The sequence below is a fragment of the Symphalangus syndactylus genome, chromosome 18 (genome assembly GCF_028878055.3).
Source record: "Symphalangus syndactylus isolate Jambi chromosome 18, NHGRI_mSymSyn1-v2.1_pri, whole genome shotgun sequence".
In the NCBI taxonomy this organism is placed as follows: Eukaryota; Metazoa; Chordata; class Mammalia; order Primates; family Hylobatidae; genus Symphalangus; species Symphalangus syndactylus.
The window spans coordinates 80,894,371-80,912,473 of NC_072440.2; the positions used below are offsets into that span (position 1 = coordinate 80,894,371).

An 18,103-nucleotide genomic window follows, 5' to 3' on the forward strand; every position below is an offset into this window, starting at 1 on the left:
CAGGCGTTTAGCCAAGCATCTCCTCACATGCATCTAGGACTTACATCCCAGGTCTGCTGCCCACTCTTTAGATGGCTCTGCACAATTCATTTAACTTCTCTGCGCCTCGGTTATCTCACCTGCAAAGTCAGCAACTGGATGAGACAATGCCAATATCCCTTCCACCTCTAAGAGTCTTTAATATTATTGTTGAGCCATTAAGATCAAATAAGAGAAAGGGAAAAAAGAAAAGCATTCTGCTTCTGGACTCAGCTTCTGTCGAGTCTCCAAGATATATACACAGGAGCTCTGCTTTAGAGAAGGAAATGATAAAAGGAGGACAAGTAGCATCCCCAGGGCACGTCCGTTCCCAGGCCTGCACCCATCAGAACTCAGCTGCAACTGTGAGACCCCCATGTGAGTGCCAAGCCCCCTGAAAAGCAAGGGAAGAGGTTTTGCCCGTGAATGATGTGTTGCTAAAAAGTGAAGACGTAAGACATCCCCATCAACAAAAGGTGCTCCAGAGACCAGGAGCTCTTCCATTGTGCCTCCTGGGCTTCGGTTTAATCATCCATAAGATGGGGAGACCAGGAATGGCTTTACACTTGAATACTTCAGGTTGACCACTAGAGCCAAGGGCCAAGTAGAGTGGACAGGTATTGGACCAGCAAAAATTGTGGGGTAAGATTTTGATGCCTGCACAAACACAGATCTCTTCAGGGCCCTCAACTGAAGGCTTCCCATTGGTCCCCTGTCAGGGGTGGAGTACCAGGAGTGACCGGAGGGACTAGGCGCTGGGCTCCGGGGTGGGCTGCCGGGACCCTGGGCCAGCTCACCTGATGAAGGTGGTCTTCCCAGTGGAGTACTGGCCCACCAGCAGAACCATGGGCTTGTTGTCGAAGTCGGCATCCTCCAGGGCGGGCGAGTGGAACTCGTGGAAGCGGTAATGCTCTTCCAAGGGCAGCAGCTTGCTCTTGTAGAGTTTCTTGAGCCCCTCACTCACCGTCTGGAAAACCTCGGGGTCCTTCCTCCGGCGGTCGTCCGTACCCAGCCAGCTGAACATCGCGGCCGCCGCTCGCCCCCGGCACGCAGCCCCAGGGGAAGACTCCTCCTCAGGGGAAGATTTCCCGTAGGACCGGTCCGCCGGGCTCCGAGTCGCGCCGCCGCCTCACCCAAGCGCGGGGCTCAGCCGCACCATGGCCAGGGCACGCGGCTAGGAGGGCCGGGAGCGCACTCTCCCTGCTCCTGGGACCAAGCCCAGCCGCTGCTGCATCCAGCAGCCCAGGCCGGAGGGAGGATAAATAATCTGGGCTGGAGGAGGAGGGGTGAAATCTTGGCAATTAAAGTCGACCCTGCAAGGAAACTGCCAGATGCCGGGGTCCCCGATCGGCCCCCAGCCCTCGCCTGCTCTGCCCTGAGTGCAGCAAGGGATGCTTCGGCTCCGCTCCTGCCAGACCGAGGCGGCTCAGGGGAGACGGAGACGCTGCCCAGCCCGCGGACAGCTCCGCATCCGCAACAGCATCCTGCAGCCCCAGGCGCTGGTTTAAATGCCAGCTGGGCAGGAAGCCGGCGCGCGGAGGAAGTTCCCTAGTACTGGCAAGGCAGGGCCGGCCCCACGGTCCCGGTGACGGGAAGCCGCGCAGGGCGCCGCCATGTTTGCGGGCAGTCTCTCAGCGCCAGACCTGCGGCCGCGCGGGGAGAGGGATGCTGACCCAGTCCAGTGGGAGAGTGCGGGTGTCTCAGTCTCCGCCTCTGGGGCTTCGATTTGGGAACAGCGCCCTCTCAGGGACGGCTGCGACGACAGAGTTGACCTATTCGTCACCCTCCCTGCTTTGAATCGCCTCTCCTTCAGTTGCTGAGGTCAATTCCCTAGGAAAACAGGTACTCTAGTATTGGGGGATTTTTTTTTTTTTTTTTTGGCGTAGAAAGACGGATCCACTATCAGGTTACACAAAATAACCAAAACTGTCACTACCCAAACTTTTAGCTAGGCTTAGGGTGAAGTCAAAATCGTTCCCGTTTATTTATTCATTCATTCCAGCAAGACAAAACAAGCCAACAAGCAAAATCCCTGCAAGTATTGGGCATTTATTATGGGGCAGATACAATTTTGGTGACTGTGGATACAGAGATGAGTGCTGAACAGACTCTCCTTCCAGGAACTCCAGTAAAGGCAGGCTTTAAAGAGGAGGCATGAGCAGAGGGTCATGGGAATACAGGGAGGAGTCACTCCTTTTGTGTGGCTAATTTGAAGAAGGCTTCATGGAAAGCATGACTGTAAGCTGGATGCTAAATGATGAATTGACATTCATTATTCTAGGAGCGTAAGGAGCATTTGCAAAGGCTTGAGGAACATGGGAGAACTTGGTGTGTCCAAGGCAGAGTAAACAGTTTGGCATAGCTGGAGTGTAGGGTTTAGGAAGGTGGAAGAGAGTGAGGGAGGCCAAGCATGAAAGGCTTTGCCAGAGATGGGGAACCAATAACAATGCTATTACTAATCATTGTTACATTAACAAAATGCTCAGCATGTGCAGGGGCCTGGGCTAAGTTCTCAGTGAATATTGCTTTATTTAACCTTCATGGCAGATCATATTATCTCCAGCATCATACTAAGGAGAGTGAGTGGGAACACTGTCCAGGTGTAGGCAAAAGCAGTGCATTGTGTATAGAGAGTTTAAACCCAATAATAAACTGGCTGAAAGTTGACGTGCTTTGTATTGGCACCGTTCTAAACAGTGTAGTGATAAAGCACTCCTCCCTGCCCAGGCTAATGACTCCCACTACCCTCTCTTCCACAGATGAAGAAGGAGTAGGCTATGGACCAGGCAGGAACTGGAATGCCAAGAGCAGTGTCGGAGGGGCAAAAGAGGTTGGGGGTTGATATGGTTTTCCTTTGTGTCCCCGCATAAATCTCATCTCTAACTGTAATCCCCATAATCCCCACGTGTCTAGGGAGAGAGCTGGTGGGAGGAGATTGGATCATGGGGACAGTTTCCTTCATGCTGTTCTCATGATAGGGAGTGAGTTCTCGTGAGAGCCGATGGTTTTATAAGCGGCTCTTCCCACTTTGCTCCTCACACTTCTCTCTCCTGCCACCTTGTGAAGGACGTGTTTGCTTCCCCTTCCACCATGACTGTAAGTTTCTTGAGGCCTCTCTAGTCATGCAGAACTGTGAGTTAATTAAACCTTTTTCCTTTATAAATTACCCAGTCTTAGGTATTTCTTCATAGCAGTGTGAAAACAGACTAATATAGAGGCCAAGAGACCATTTAGGAAACTATTCCAAAACTTAGGAGACAGCTGCAGTGGGATTGGAGAAGAGGTCAGACTCAAAAGATTTTTTCATGGAATAGAATGGTCAGATCTTGGTATGTGATAAAAAAAGAGGACATAAGGGTGCGGCACAGTCTAGGAAGATTTTGAATTTTCTACCATAGGAGATAAGATCGTCAGAGAAGCTCTTCCACTAATTAGGAGAGGCAGAGAGAGAGCTGATTTAGCAGACAGAGATAATGTGTTCAATCTAAAGCATGTTGCATTTGAAGTGCCTGCAGGAGCTTCAAGTGGAGTATGGTGAAGCTGCAAGGATTTCAGGGGAGGGGGGATTATCAGAGGCCAGTGCTGAATAGAATCTCCTTAGTTACATCTCAGATCTCCCGACTCCCTCCTTGAACCCCAGAACTGATCACCTCTTGTTGAGAATTCACTCAGATTGATATTTCACCCTTGATGTTTAGTTACTACCAACATACGAACCTAAGGAGTAATATTAAAGATATTTAACAACTCACAAGGCATGAGAATCAAACACCCGGAACAGACACTGGCCTTCCTAGTGGAGCAAGGCTTGTGGCCCCATGCCATGCCTGGTGTTAATACAGTGGTGTCTGGACCTTGGAGTGGTCTGAGCCTGTCCCCGGAGAGAGGTCAGGATGGCCAGCGTGACAGGAAAGAAATCAAGGGGCCCCATTATGGAAATATTTCAAGAATTTTGTAATCAGTACAGCCATGCCATTGTCTACTGCTGAATGTCTGTTCCGAATATCTAATTTACCGAGTGCCTGTTGACACATCTACTCCCGTCTCAGTCTTGAGTAGTTGAAATCTATCTGTTTAAAAAAGGAACTAATGGAGCATTTCTATAGACTAGCAATAAAATGTCATAAAAGATAATATTCAAAAAAGATACTGTTTTCAAAAAACAAAAACCTATGGAAAAATCTAACAAAAGATATGCAAAATCTTTATGTGAAAAATAATAAAACTTTATAGAAAGATGTTAAAGAAGTTCTAAATAAATGGGAGAGACATGCCATGTTCCATTGTGGAAAGATCCCATGTCACAAACATGTGAATTCTTTACAACATGATTGATAAATTCGATAATTGAGAGATATGATTGAAATCGAAATCTAAATAAGATTTTCCGTGGAAATTGACAAGGTGATTCTAAAATGTATAACATATAGAGCAATGGTAAAAAAAAGCTTAGATATTCCAGGAGAAGAAAGAAGATAAGAAGAACAAAGAGGAGGAGGAGAGGGAGAGGTGGAAGGGGAAGGAGGGAAGAAAAAGGAGAACAGGGAAGAGAAGACAAGAGTAACATAGCAATGGCAACAACTAAGTGAAGAGAACTTGCCCTAGTGGACATTATTATAAAGTTACAGTGGTTAAGATGGTTTTGGCACAGAGAGAATAACGACACTGTAAATAGTCAGGAAATTTGGAAGCCTGATATATACAGAAGTTGCAATAGAGATTGCGTATATATCACCACAAAGTCAGGAAGAATTCTTTAAACAAGACATCAGAAGTACAAACTGAAAAATGAAAAAAATTAAGTTTAGCACTAGCAAAATTTAAAACTTTCATTCAACTAAAAATACAAAAGTGAGTGAAAAGATATTTCCTATACACAAAAACCCACGGAAGCACATCCAGAATATAGAATTAATGCCTGTACATCGATAACAAAGACAAACATTCCAATAGAAAAAAACTTGGCAAGAGCCACAAAAATGTCTTTTACAAGAGGCTACATGAATGTCCTATAAACGCAAGAAAAGATGTTGCATCTCATTAGTAATTAGAGAAATGCCAAACCACACTAACACTCCATACCCACCAAAACGGCAAGAATAAAAAGTTGGATGATACCAAGGGTTGGTGAGGATGTAGAGCAATGGGAGCGCTCATAAAATGCTGATGGGTGTGCAGGCTGGCACAAATACTTTGGGAAACAGTTTGGCATTGCTTAGTGAAGCTGAAGATGTGCATGTCCTATGACCTATGTCCTTCCATTCTATTTCAAGGCGTGATCTAGAGAGACTCTTGCACATGTGCATAGGGAGATAAGTCTAAGAATGTTGATGGCAACGTTATTTGTAGCAGCAAAAATTTGTAAACAACTAAATGTCCTTCACCGAGTAAATGGATAAATGTGCCACATTCATATAAAATATATACCACACTGGGGTCTAGTTGAGGGTGGAGGGTGGGAGGAAGGAGAGGAACAAAAAGCAAGAACTATTGGGTACTAGACTTAACACCTGGGTAATGAAATAATCTGTACAACAGACCTCCATGACACTAGTTTACCTATATAACAAACCTTCACATGTACTCCCGAACCTAAAATAAAAGTTACAAAAAATACATACTCTACAGATGAGAAAAATAAGGGAAGTGGTGCTACCTATGCCAAAATATAGCGTTGTGTGAATAAAGCCAGAAGTAGGCTATTATGCATAGAATCATACAATTTCATTAATGTTTCAGGTCATGCAAAAACCACTATCTGTTGTTCATGGATGCATATGTGTGCATTGAAGTTTTTAAAAAGAGAAGTAAAGGAACATAAAACACTAGTCAGCAATGGGGTGTTCTCTTGGAAAAAAAAAGGGAAATGGAATTGGGGATGGGTACACAGGGAGCTTCAACTATATATACACTGTTTTCTTTCTTTTTCTTTTTCTTTTCCTTTTTTTTTTTTGAACATGGGGTCTTGCTCTGTCACAGGCTGGAGTGCAGTGGCGCCATCTTGGCCTACTGCAACCTCTACTTCCTGCGTTCAAGAGATTCTTTGCCTGCTTCAGCCTCGCAAGTAGCTGGGACTACAGGCATGAGCCACCACGCCTGGCTAATTTTTTGTATTTTTAATAGAGATGGAGTTTCACCATGTTGGCCAGGCTATTATTTCTCAAATTTGATAGTGAATACTTGGCTGTTCATTTCTTATTCCTTTTATCCTTTATTTAAAAAAAAATCTGGTCCTTGGATGCACAAAGTTGGAATTTTTTTCATAATTGTGGTTCAAGACAAACTATACCTGGCTCTTTTACTATATTTTTAAAAAACTTAACACATATTTTTGTAATGGACCCTTGATGAACCCATCATTCAAACCAAGGACTAGAAAACTTAGCAGTAATTTACATCTACTTATGTGCTCCTCCCCATCCTGTCTTCTGCCCCTTCTCCTTCTTTCTAGAGGGGACCCCTATCCTGAATCTACTGTGTGTTGTTCCCTTGCTTTTTAATTACTGTTATACACAAATGCAAGCCAAAAGAACATATTGTTGAGGTTTAGTGTTTTTGGACTTTTTCTAAAAAGCATATCCTGCTGCATGTAGTGCCCCTGGAACTTGACTTTTCTCCCATTCAACATTTGTTTTCAGCCCCATCTGGCTCCACAGGGCTCTCTCGCACCAGGTGTCTCTTCCAAACCCAGCACATGCCTCCTGTTTCTGTCACCTGCCAGGTGCATGGGGGTTCCCAGTCAGACAACCTGCAGTAGATGGAGTCCTGGTGTCCCCATGTCTTTGCTGTGTGAGCTTGGAGAACGTGGCTTCACTCTCAAGCCTCAGCACCCTGGTGTCTGAAATAAAGATGGCAATAGCATTTTTTCAGGATTAAAGGGACCATGCATGTAAAGTGCCATTGAGAGTGTTCAGTATATTTTAGCTCTTAATATTCTAATCATTATTACTTTTATCCACTACATGGCACTGCCTTATATCCTATTTAACGAGCTGTTTAATAAACTATTGAATAAGCTTAGTATTTAATAGCTGTAATATTTAATAAGCTATTTAATAAGCTAGCACCTAATAAGTTAGTGAGCAACTTCTTTCAGTTCATTTGTGTCTTAACTGAGGATGGCTCATTGACTCAAAGGAATATAATTGTTAGTAGTGATATCTGTGGCATTTGCTCTGGGTTCTTGGGGATGACACTATGAAACAGAAGACTTTTCCATCTCTTCTGTTTCTCCCACTCAGATACTAACCCAGGCTGAACCCTCCTTAGCTTCCAAGATCAGATGAGATCAGGTGCATTCAGGGTGGTATGGATACAGACACTTCCCTTTCTCATCCACAACACCAGAGTCTGGCCAGAAGTAAAGGGAGAAGGTGGAAACTGTAGCAGCAACCTGGAATACAAGTTTGAGCCCTGGCTAAGGGAGTTAGAAGAATCGGGAAATGGGACCAAGTGTCCACAATCTTAGGAATCTATGGCCCCTTTCAACCTGGCCCACCTACCATTGCATCCTAGTGACCTGCCTACAACCACGCTCGCATGCATGCCTCCCACAGCTGCTTCCTGCTCCTCACCACGTGGGCTCCTTTGCACACCCCGTCTTCAGCCTCAGTCTTCCCTTCCCCACACTCTGCCTGGTGGGCACCCACTCATACCTTAAGGCTCAGTGTGTGGTGGTCTGCCCTCTGAAGAGCTGAGTCATCAGCTCTCCCATAAGAAGGCTGTGCCCCTCTCTCCACTTCCAAGCTACCCCACGTAAACCTCTGTTACCGCATTCATCACATGTTACTATAATTACATGTTTAAATTGTTTGCCTTCCAACTAGACAGGGCACGTCTTCAGCTTGATGCAGTGTTGTACTCATTCTGTTTACTTCAGTTGGAGGCGAAAGTGCATCAGCTCAGCCAATTCCTACTGATGAGATCAGGCCGAGTTAAAACCTCTTTTTATGACGAGGTCCTCATCGGTGAAACCAGGGTAAGAGAAACACCAAAGGCAGAAAAGTGTCAGTGACACTTCACAATGTTGTTGTGGGGATAAAATGAAACAATGTAGGTCAAGGACCTGATACTTTTCTTATAAGTCTATAGTAAGCGCTTAATAAATAGTTCCCTTTCCCCTTGGATGAATGAGTACTGAACGTGCACAAGGAAAGGGAAGTCTAGAATAAAAATACACAGGTGAGGGAACTGTGCTCAGGAAGTTTATAAGCCAAAAAGGAGATGAATAAAGAGGGTCTGTCTGAGTCTAGTTGATGGGCTGTCCGGGAATAACGCTCCCCATTCATACCGTCGGTACCACAGCTACTTAATTGCTGGGATGCAGCTCTCTCATACATATCAGCTCTCCTCGGCAGAAAGTCAGTTTCATCCCTAGGTGCAGCAGAAGCAGAGCTAACCTGAGAAATCCAACATTACACAGAGGAAAGCCCACACCACGAGAGGCAGCGGTGTGTATCTGGTTTTAATAAGATGCCTGCTTGATGAACCTCCACAGCTCAGTTTCTAAGAACCTCAACTTCCAAAGGCAAGACATTTGCTACCCGCAAGATGTGACCTATAATTCGAAAATCTCCTAATTATGGTCAGTGTCTGCTTTTGTAGCACATGTGTTTCCAGAGCGTGGGCATCTAGTCCTCATGGCAATCCTGAAGAGGAAGCTAGGGATGTTTCCCGGAGGGAAACTCAGGTGCAGAGAGGTAGGAAACTGCCCACACAGGCATCTTTGATTGAGCTATCATCCTACTCACTTTCCCCTCAGTCCACAAAAAGTGAGAGGCAGCTTACCAAAATCCCTTGAATTCTAAAAAATAAGTGAACCCTTGAGGCAGCTGATATGAGGGGAATGGGCAGGTGGGTGGTACAGAAATATCAGAGGGAGATGAGCAAGAGGCCCCCAGAGGTGAGCAGCCATCACTTTGGGCTCTGAGCTGCTTGATCAGTGCAAAAACAGAAACAAGTTATTAGTTCCAAGCCCAAATATATCAGTCTGTCCTTGCCAGCAGGATCTTGATTGCACCATCCCACTCAACAGCTTCGCTTGGGTAAGAGAAACACCAAAAGCAGAAAAATCCATGCTGAAGGACCCCAGGACCAGCACCAGTTCCTGAGCATCTTTCCTGGGCTGTAAGTGTTGTTTACACGTCTGTCTCTTTGCCAGGGGAGATAGAGGAAGCACCTTGAGGAGAAAAGCTCTCTTTTAACCCTGCACAGGGCTGGTGCAGGCACTGAAGTTGAACCATTCCTGATGTGGCTTTTGACAAGCAAACAGCAAGATTAGGAATGTGAATTACCTGTAGTTGGCCAATTATAATAACCCTATATGTTATAACAGATAAGTCTATGACTACAAAAATGTCTGTGAGCACAGAGAACCTGATAAAGGCAGAAGATATGAGCGTGGGTTATTTAAAAATACACAGGCAGACAAAGTGGGATATTAAATTTGGGGTGATAATGTATCAGGAATTATTTCCGCATTCTTTACTAGATCTCTCGGTTCGGTTCAGTGATCTTCTGTTCTCCTTTGATTTGTCAAATCTTAAAGATAAATTATTGGATAACATAATCCTTATTTCAGAGTTATCTATTTTGTTTCCATGAGTTGTTTGCCTAAATTAGTATTATGCTATTTAAATTACAACAACTTCTGATAAATTTTAATATCTGGTATGAATAGTCGCCCTCCTTTACTAGTATGTTTTTAAAATTTCTTAGATATTCTCACTTTCTTCTTGTTTTCATCATTGTCTTCCTCCTCCTCTCCCTCTTTCTGTCTTTTGTGTTTTCCAATTGAAAAGTAATTATGAAAACTTGGGGGTAATTTGGCTTCAATCTTTTCTTTTGTGTACTTATATTTAACTTACCATCTGATCTTTTCCCCCAGTCAACACCATACCACCAGTGTTTTTACATATCCTGAAAAAATATTCCAATAATTAAATTGAAATGAATGCTAATATTCAGCCATATGGAAATTCCGTAATCTAATTAACTATATTCAATAATGGACAGATAAGTCATTTGCAAAATTATTGTCAACAATAATAAAAGTTCTATTTCAGAGTTATCTATTCTGTTTCTGTGATCATCATTGAATGATGAACATTTTTGTACGTAAATATTCATCCATGGTTTTATTTTCTTTGTATATATTTAATAAATGAAATTATTGGGAATATTATTAATGCTTTTGATACTTATCACCAAATTGCTTTCCAAAAGAGGCACATCAATTTATATACTTACCACAATGATATCAGAGTTCCTACATTTTTTCTCTCACTCCAGCCCTGTATGTTATTATTTTAAAATATTTTCATTTTATTAAAATGTAGTTATCTCTAATTTAAAAATCTAAAGCTTATTATTTTAAAATATCCATCAATTTGGGAAGTGAGAAATGATAGACTTTTAAAAATCAGTATATATTTTATTATGAAAAAATTTTGAAATTGTTTATTAACCATTTATATTTTTCTGATTGTCTATTTTTTTCCTCATTTTTCTAAAAGCATTTAGTGTTTTTCTTATTGTTTTGAAAGAGTTTTTAATTTTTACAGTAAGGACATTTATTAATCTTTTGCCTGTGTCTAATCCAAGTTAATTTTAATGTTTTGCCAATTACCTTCTCCTTGTCTCTTCTCTCTCCTACAAAACAGAATTATTGGGATCTCTTAATCAGAATCTCATTAAAACTGTGAATTAATTTTAGGAATGACATATTTTTAATACTTAATCTTTCCCTCCAGGAGTATGACATGACTGTCTATTTATTCACAGATCTTTTATGTCTCTATAAACTTTTTATAGTTCTCCTCAAATAGGTCAAAAACATTCCTTGATTATTCTCAGATATTTTATAGTTTATTATTATTACAAATGAGATATTTCTATTATGGTACCTTCTAACTGGTTATTGTTATATATAGGAATCCCATTAATTTAAACAATATATATAGTTATTTTATTTACTACTTATTTTAGTTTATTCTTTGTTTTTCTACTTACATAAAGTTTATCAACTAGAGCTTTTCTTTTTTATTAATACTATGTTGGTTTATAATGCATATTTCATATTTTGGCTAGAATTTTTGGAACAGTGTTGAAAATAACAAAGTTGTGAACATTCTTGTTTTGTTCATGATTTCAATGATATCCCAGTACCTGTCTGGATTCTTTTTTCTCTCCCCACCTCAACTTCTTCACGCCTTGGCTTGGGCGTGATGATCTCTTCCAACACTTATTTTTTCCTTTCGGCTGGATAAAAAAAATATTCTACCAAAGCAAAGCATCTGGTATGTAGTATCTTCTCAGCTTTAACAGACATATATATTTGTATGTATATGGAAGCCTTCATATGTAAATGTGTATGTGTGTTATGTACTGAGTGTTCTTTCCTGGGAGCCTGGGTAGATGGTGGTGCCATCAATGGAAGCTGAGACCGTAGAAGAGTCTCAGGAGCAAGCAGTCAGTTTGAGGAGTTCTCTACTGAGAGCCACAAGAATACTAAAGCACTGCCCCAGTCTCTTCTCAAAAGGCTTTTCCTTTAAAGGATGGGACAGAATTCACATGTTAAAGAGACAAGAGATTTAACTGATGACACACGCAATGTGGATCAATACCGAGATGTAGTTGCGAAAAATGACGATGGGATTCAGGCTGTATGAAAACAAACATAGGAAAAAATGACTATCAACATTGATGGAGAGCCTGTCATATGTCAGGTGTTACGTTAAGTATTCTTACATAGATGACTTCATTTCATTTGCATAGTGACAGCTCAAAATGTCATTATTCTCCCAGATAAAGAAACAGAAGTGGCCAGGCTTGGTGGCTCATGCCTGTAATCTCAGTACTTTGGGTGGCCAAGGCAGGTGGATCACGAGGTCAGGAGTTCGAGACCAGCCTGGCCAACATAGTGAAACCTCATCTCTACTAAAAATACAAAAAATTAGCCACGCGTGGTGGTGGGCGCCTGTAGTCCCAGCTACTTGAGAGGCTGAAGCAGGAGAATCGCTTGAACCTGGGAGGCGGAGGCTGCAGTGAGCCGAGATTGCCCCACTGTACTCCAGCCTGGGTGACAGAGCAAGACTCCATCTCAAAAAGAAAAAAGAAAGAAAGAAAGAAAAAGAAACAGAAGCTTAGTACTTAAAATGAGGCAGAGTAGGGGAGGTGTCACTGTCTTTCTGAAGGGTAGGATGTTGAACTGACTGATGTGCTCCAGATGTGGTCTGATGGGACATATTTAACAGTGAGGGAACTGGTCACACTAAACTGTGTTATGTGAATAATTTAAGGAGCTAAAAATTTGAAAGTTACATTTGAGGGCTGTCACATGGTCTGGTGAAAACTCTGGATAGAGGCTGAGCCAAAGATAATCAATTTAGTACCGTGATATTGCCCACTTGCAAGATTTCCGTTTCTGCATCTGCATGCTGATAACCTTAAACATTCCTGTCTCCAGTTTACACTTCCCCTTTTGTCTTAGTCAGTATAGGCTGCTATGACAAAATGCTGTAGATTGGGTGGCTTATAAACAATAGACATTTATTTCTTGCTGCTCTGGAGGTTGGAAGCCCAAGATCAGGGCACCAACATAGCTGGGCTCTGGTGAAAGCCTTCTTCCAGGTTGCTTGTTGCCAACTTCTTGTTGTATCCTCACATGGCAGAAAGTTGGCAGGAGAGTTCTCTGGGGTCCCTTTTATAAGAGCCCTAATCCCATTCATAACTCCGATTCATAAATCCCGTTCATTGCTCCACCTTCATGACCTAAGTACCTCCACAAGACTCCACCTCCTAATGTGATCACATTGGGGGTTAGGATTTCCACCTGTGAATTTTGGGAGGATGCAAACATTCACTCCGTAATGCCTTTCAACTCCAGATCTATTTCTGACACTTTCACTTGGATATCCTATAGACCAATCACACCAAGTCCAAGGGGTTAAAAGGTTCTCAAAAACCTCTCAGTAAGCACCAAATACAATCATTAGTGAATAATCACAATTATGATTTTCAAAAAATGTATTGAGTGCATATTATGTACCAGCCCCTGGACTAAATGTTTTATATTCATTACAAAACAAACAATTGAATTTTTCCACTAATCATATAAAGTATCTATCATTCCCATTTTGTGGATGATAACACTGAGGCTCTTAGAGGTCAGTTGCTATCTTGAGGCTATCCAACTAGTGCGGAGTAGCATCGGGGTCAAACCGCAGGCTAATCTGGCTCCAAACGTAAGCTCTTTCTAGGATGCAAACTCTACATAATTCCAGAGAGAGCAGGTCAAAGTGAAGGGTGCTGTGTGTTCGGGAGGCCCACGTATGAAGGCCACCTAAGCAACTAATGTTTTCAGAGCTGCTTCCTCTTTCTAAAAAGCCCAGACTGAAAGACTTATTAGATATCATGCTTTTCAGTTGAGGGGAAGTTTGGTCTTTTATGCTTTGAAAGGCACAGATAAACCTTTCCATGGAACCGTAGGAGGAAAATGCATTTCAATATAAGTCTCTTCCGTGTTCTATTGAAAACTTTTGCGCACACAACTCCATAAAAGTGTGTTATTTTCTGTATATAGAGAATCCCTCTATTTTAAGATAATGCAAGCCTTAGGATGGCTATTTGACATAGTTGTTAAGGTGAGGGATTCCTTTGACTGGCAGACCTGATGCATCCATGCTAGATACATTGCTTCAGAGGGTTGTGTGTGAAAAACTCCCAGGAATTGGGGCTGCTACGTTGGCAACTGTGCTAGAGCCCTCACTCTGGGTGGGGTGCTGCTGACTTCAGGGTACTTTGTACCTCTTTTCTTGCATCTTCTGGGCATCAGTCACAATGTCTTACTCACTTTTGTATCCTTGAAATTAGTCATGGTTTATTTACCATCAGGGCGTCTTTCCAACTATACCCCAATGACATGAAACAGAAGCCTTGCAACTGTCTCTTGGAAGGAAATGCAGAAACCACGCTGTTCTCCCTGGCAATCAGTGTTCCCTGTCATGAGCATCATAATGGCAAATCCAAATACATTTTCTGCCAAGAAAGATAGGTAGTTTACAGGTCAGGAGGAAAACAAAGCCAAAATTTAACCAAAAAAACCAAACCCCAAAAAGGCAGATGAACGAAGGTAAAACTGTGAGACACTTGGAGAAAATGATATCAGGAACAAAGAAAGGGTCAGGAAGAGAATGGTTAGAAATATGTTCCTTAGTAGTATATTGATTTGGACCCATTAAACAATGCCAAGTACACAATTAAAATAGAGGCAGAAAATAAGAAACATGCACTGTACCTGCCTTGCCTCCCTGATTGGCATGGCTCACAGCGTTGTCCCCAAGCCCTCCCCAGACAGAGCAGTCCTTGTCAATCAGAGTTCACTCAAATTATTTGTTATGAATAAATGTTCTTGAAATTTTAATTAGCTCTCTGATAACTTAGGGAAACACCCTTCTGTTGAGAAAATAGCTTGTCTGTGTTTATTTTTCAAACTTCATAGTGAATTTCTTAAAGAATATTTTTCTATGACATTCTAAAAATATTGTGAATGTGAAGGATTTAATAACTTAGGTCTTGGAATTTACTTTGAAACCATGGTGATGACTTTTCATTTATGAGCTACCCCACAAAACCTCTTTTTATTATCTTGGTTCTTGGATAAATTTCTAATGCTTGAAAGTTATATATGGGATCATCAATTTTTCCTTTCATTCTTCTGAACTTGTTATTGTCCTTTCTCCCACTCACAAATCAAAGCCCTTCTCTTTTCCTTGTTGGATCCTGGTTTTGAAAATGTATAACCAAACGAACAAAAATCAGGTGGAAAAAAACATCAAGGAAGAGCATGACTTGTTGGTTAGTGGCATGATCTTGGCTCACTGTAACCTCTGCCTCCCTGGTTCAAGCGATTCTCCCGCCTCAGCCTCCTGAGTAGCTGGGATTACAGATGTGTGCCACCACACCCAGCTAATTTGTGTAGTTTTAGTAGAGTTGGGGTTTCACCATGTTGGTCAGGCTGTTGGTCAGGCTGGTCTCCTGACCTCGTGATCCACCTGCCTCGGCCCCCCAAAGTGTTGGGATTACAGGTGTGAGCCACCGCGCCTGGCCATCAGTTAGTTTTATGAAGTTTTGGTGCTGCTGTAGCCACCAAAGCCTGACATCCCCCTGTCTGTGGGGCTGCCAGAAGTAACCCTGGCCAGGGTAATACTACCCCATGACTTTCTCGCTTTACTCTTATATTGGCAAAAGGGAGAATCAATGGTTAGAGCTTAGCCATAGGCATTTCAGTAGTTTTTCTTATTTACAGTTGTGTTGGATACAAAACAGTTTTACTTGTTCCTTAACGTGAGTCTAATGAAACCCCATAAATAACCTGCGTGCCCATGAAGGGTCACCTTGGAGCAGTCGTTATTTACTATCTCAGTACTTACTTTATTCCTCAACTGGATTTTTTTAACTTTTTATTTCAGTGCCCCAAATTCCAACTATCAGGAATTCATTTGGAAACGGAGTTTTCTATTTTAAAAAATGCAAATATTATGGTGAGGTTAAGGACTTGTAAGCTATTCACACAGTAGTGAGACGTCAGGAATTCAATTTGATTGCTTTCCCGTACCCTGAAGGAATAAGAATTTTGATTAGAGGGAAAGGAAGGAGAAACTTTAGAGAGCAATTAGGTTTGTGGGAGAAGCAGATTATTTAGGGCACTTGGACTCTTCTAGAATAAGTGGGAAGTAGGACATTTGAAGGTGCCCCAGATGCATTAGACCTCCTTTGAATGTTCGCTCAAGGCTGGTCCCAAACAGAATCATAATGTGTTGTAACAGAAAGTAGAGAGATGACGATCACAACCGTGTTTCACATGATTGAGTCCCAGAAAGAGGAAATGGCTTGCCCAGCTTCACAAAGTTAGTGAACCTGCATCTGTGTTTCTGACTCTCAAGCCGACCCTCATTCTCCAATACTCCACTGCGCCACTAGCCAAGGAACACATTTCCCTCTTCTTTGCCTCCAGGACTTAGAATTCTAGCAAGTGCTCTGGTTCTACTGCTCCTGAGCTTGTGAAGCCCACCAAAGCCTTTCTGGGAAATTCACCACTCCTAAAATCTGGTTTCCACAGAAAAGTAAATTTCTGGTCATAAATCACAAACTTGCCAACACACTTCTGGTCCACAGCCCACTGTGGGTCAGGACTGCCTGTGCCTTGCAGAGACAGAAGGCTCATCACCAGATGCACTTGACTTCACCGCCTTTTTCTCAGGCATACTAGTCTGTCTTGGGTGACAATCGGAAGCCTGGGGAAGGGATGTATGACCTCTGTGATGCCAAAAGGCCACAGTGCTGCTGTGCAAGGCTAGTGAGCCTCCCTGGCCATCTGTTTCCTGTCACCCAGGATAATAACTTTCAAGAGTTGTCATGGGAGGAAATGGCCCTTGGGCCTTACCCTCTGCATCTGGGTGGCTCTGTGAATCCGCAGCACAATTTATGATAAGCCCAGTGATGACCATAACAACAACTCAGAGATAGAGTGAGCCCAGCCCTGTGCCAGGTGCAAGGCGCTGTCCCAAGAGGAGCAGAAGACTCCCACCTGGAGCCCCTGAAACGATGATGAATAGAAGGGGGAAGATAACTAAGGGCCAGGATGAAGAGATGAAAATCAAAAGGTTATGTCTGGGAGACAGATCAATAATAACAATGGTCTACCCAAATCCACTGGTTCTGTTATCCCCATAACACCTTCAGTCCCGTGCGAGGAAGGGTGGCTATTTGGCACATGAGGCAGGGGGAAGGCTCCAAAGAGCATTTAGCTCAGGAAGAAAGCTTTGGATTTGATTTGATGGTGGCAGGGAGACAATTCCTTGACAAAGATGAGGAAAAGTTAGTGGAACCTGACACCCTGAGACTTTAGCCCCATCTCTGCTGTTTACCGGCTGTGGTTATCTTGGGCGAGTTGCCATGCTGTGCCTCCGTTTTCTTTTTGTAGAATGTGGATAATAATAGCACTACCTCACAAAGTTGTGAAGATTCCATGAGATTCTGCATGCAATGTGCTTAGCATTGTGCTTGGCATGTCATAAGTGCTCAAAACATGTTGGCTATTGTTATCAATATTAGTTAATTTATCAGTACTAATCAAATGGGTGGAGTGATAATCACACAAAATGATTGAGTTGGAGAGATTAGAGTCAAGGCAAAGGCCAACAAGCAGGTGGGGAGGAAGAGGACAGAGGATTTCCACAGGGAAGGGACTCTGATTCCACTGACACATATTGAGCACCTCCTGGGTACTAGGCATGGTTCTAGGTTCTGGGGATCCTAGGTGTGCAAGCGTGGAGGCAGGAAAGCCAGAACCGACTAAGCTGCTATGATGAAAATCTGTGCAAGTGGTGGTGGGAGCCTAGGAGAAGAATTTGGGGATGGTGGTGGGGAGGGAGTGAAGAAGTCTGGAGCAAACACAGGAGGGCTAGGAAATGCTTTAAGGGAAGAACAACCAGATTTGGAGCAACGGAACCCAAGGTGAACTGTGAGGAGGCAACCAATGGGAGGTCAATGTTCTGAGTCCCAGATGGCCAAAATGGGGGATTTGGAAAGTAGGTTGGGAAGGAAGAGGGAGCGATCTCAATAGCACAAATGAACCACGAATTTCCTCCTTAGCAGGAAACATCCCTGAGGGCTGCATCAGACTCTGACAACCATAAAAGAAAACCCACAGCCACCTCTTGAAAATATTTTCCAGGCTTCTGTCAATGTTAGTTTAAACATAGGGATGTACAGAAATCTCTGTCTTGGTTCTTTGGTGTCCTGGGAGTGGTGGGGAGGTGAGCAAGTGGGGTCATGTGCTCCTGCAGTGAAATGCTTTTCTAGGTCACACCCCAGGGTTGGAAGTGAGAAGATGACTAACTCTCTCTCATTAAGGCATTACTGGAACAGGCTTTCTCTGTGTGGTGTTCTAAAGAAATAATTGGATTTGTGTAATCCAGTCACAAAGCCCTGGGTACTCCACTCCCTTCCAGAGAACACACAATGGGGATGAACCAAGGTCCTGGGAGGTGGGGCCACAAATTCTTGGCCAAACGCCATGTGT

General features: G+C 42.9%; 2 protein-coding genes and 1 long non-coding RNA gene across 4 annotated transcripts in view; 1 reads left to right on the forward strand and 2 right to left on the reverse strand.

The window, feature by feature from the left end:
- EHD3 (EH domain containing 3) overlaps window positions 1-1,670 on the reverse strand; it is a 34,747-nt gene extending 33,077 nt beyond the window's left edge. The window contains exon 1 of one of the 2 annotated variants that reach the window (XM_055251962.2): window positions 816-1,670. In XM_055251962.2, coding sequence (XP_055107937.1) covers window positions 816-1,042 — 227 coding nt within the window. In that variant the 5' untranslated portion in view covers window positions 1,043-1,670. The remainder of the gene's footprint in view (window positions 1-815) is intronic. The other variant, XM_063622743.1, reaches the window with a different exon arrangement.
- CAPN14 (calpain 14) overlaps window positions 1,652-18,103 on the forward strand; it is an 88,652-nt gene continuing 72,200 nt past the window's right edge. Inside the window, exons 1-3 of the mRNA XM_063622742.1 lie at window positions 1,652-1,860; window positions 7,898-7,996; window positions 9,053-9,144. Coding sequence (XP_063478812.1) covers window positions 7,937-7,996; window positions 9,053-9,144 — 152 coding nt within the window. The 5' untranslated portion in view covers window positions 1,652-1,860; window positions 7,898-7,936. The remainder of the gene's footprint in view (window positions 1,861-7,897; window positions 7,997-9,052; window positions 9,145-18,103) is intronic.
- LOC129467414 (uncharacterized) lies at window positions 6,574-16,980 on the reverse strand. The gene is made up of 3 exons (XR_008652382.2): window positions 16,947-16,980; window positions 9,885-9,936; window positions 6,574-6,856 (listed from the first exon to the last, which is right to left on the reverse strand). It is a non-coding gene; the product is annotated as an uncharacterized lncRNA (long non-coding RNA).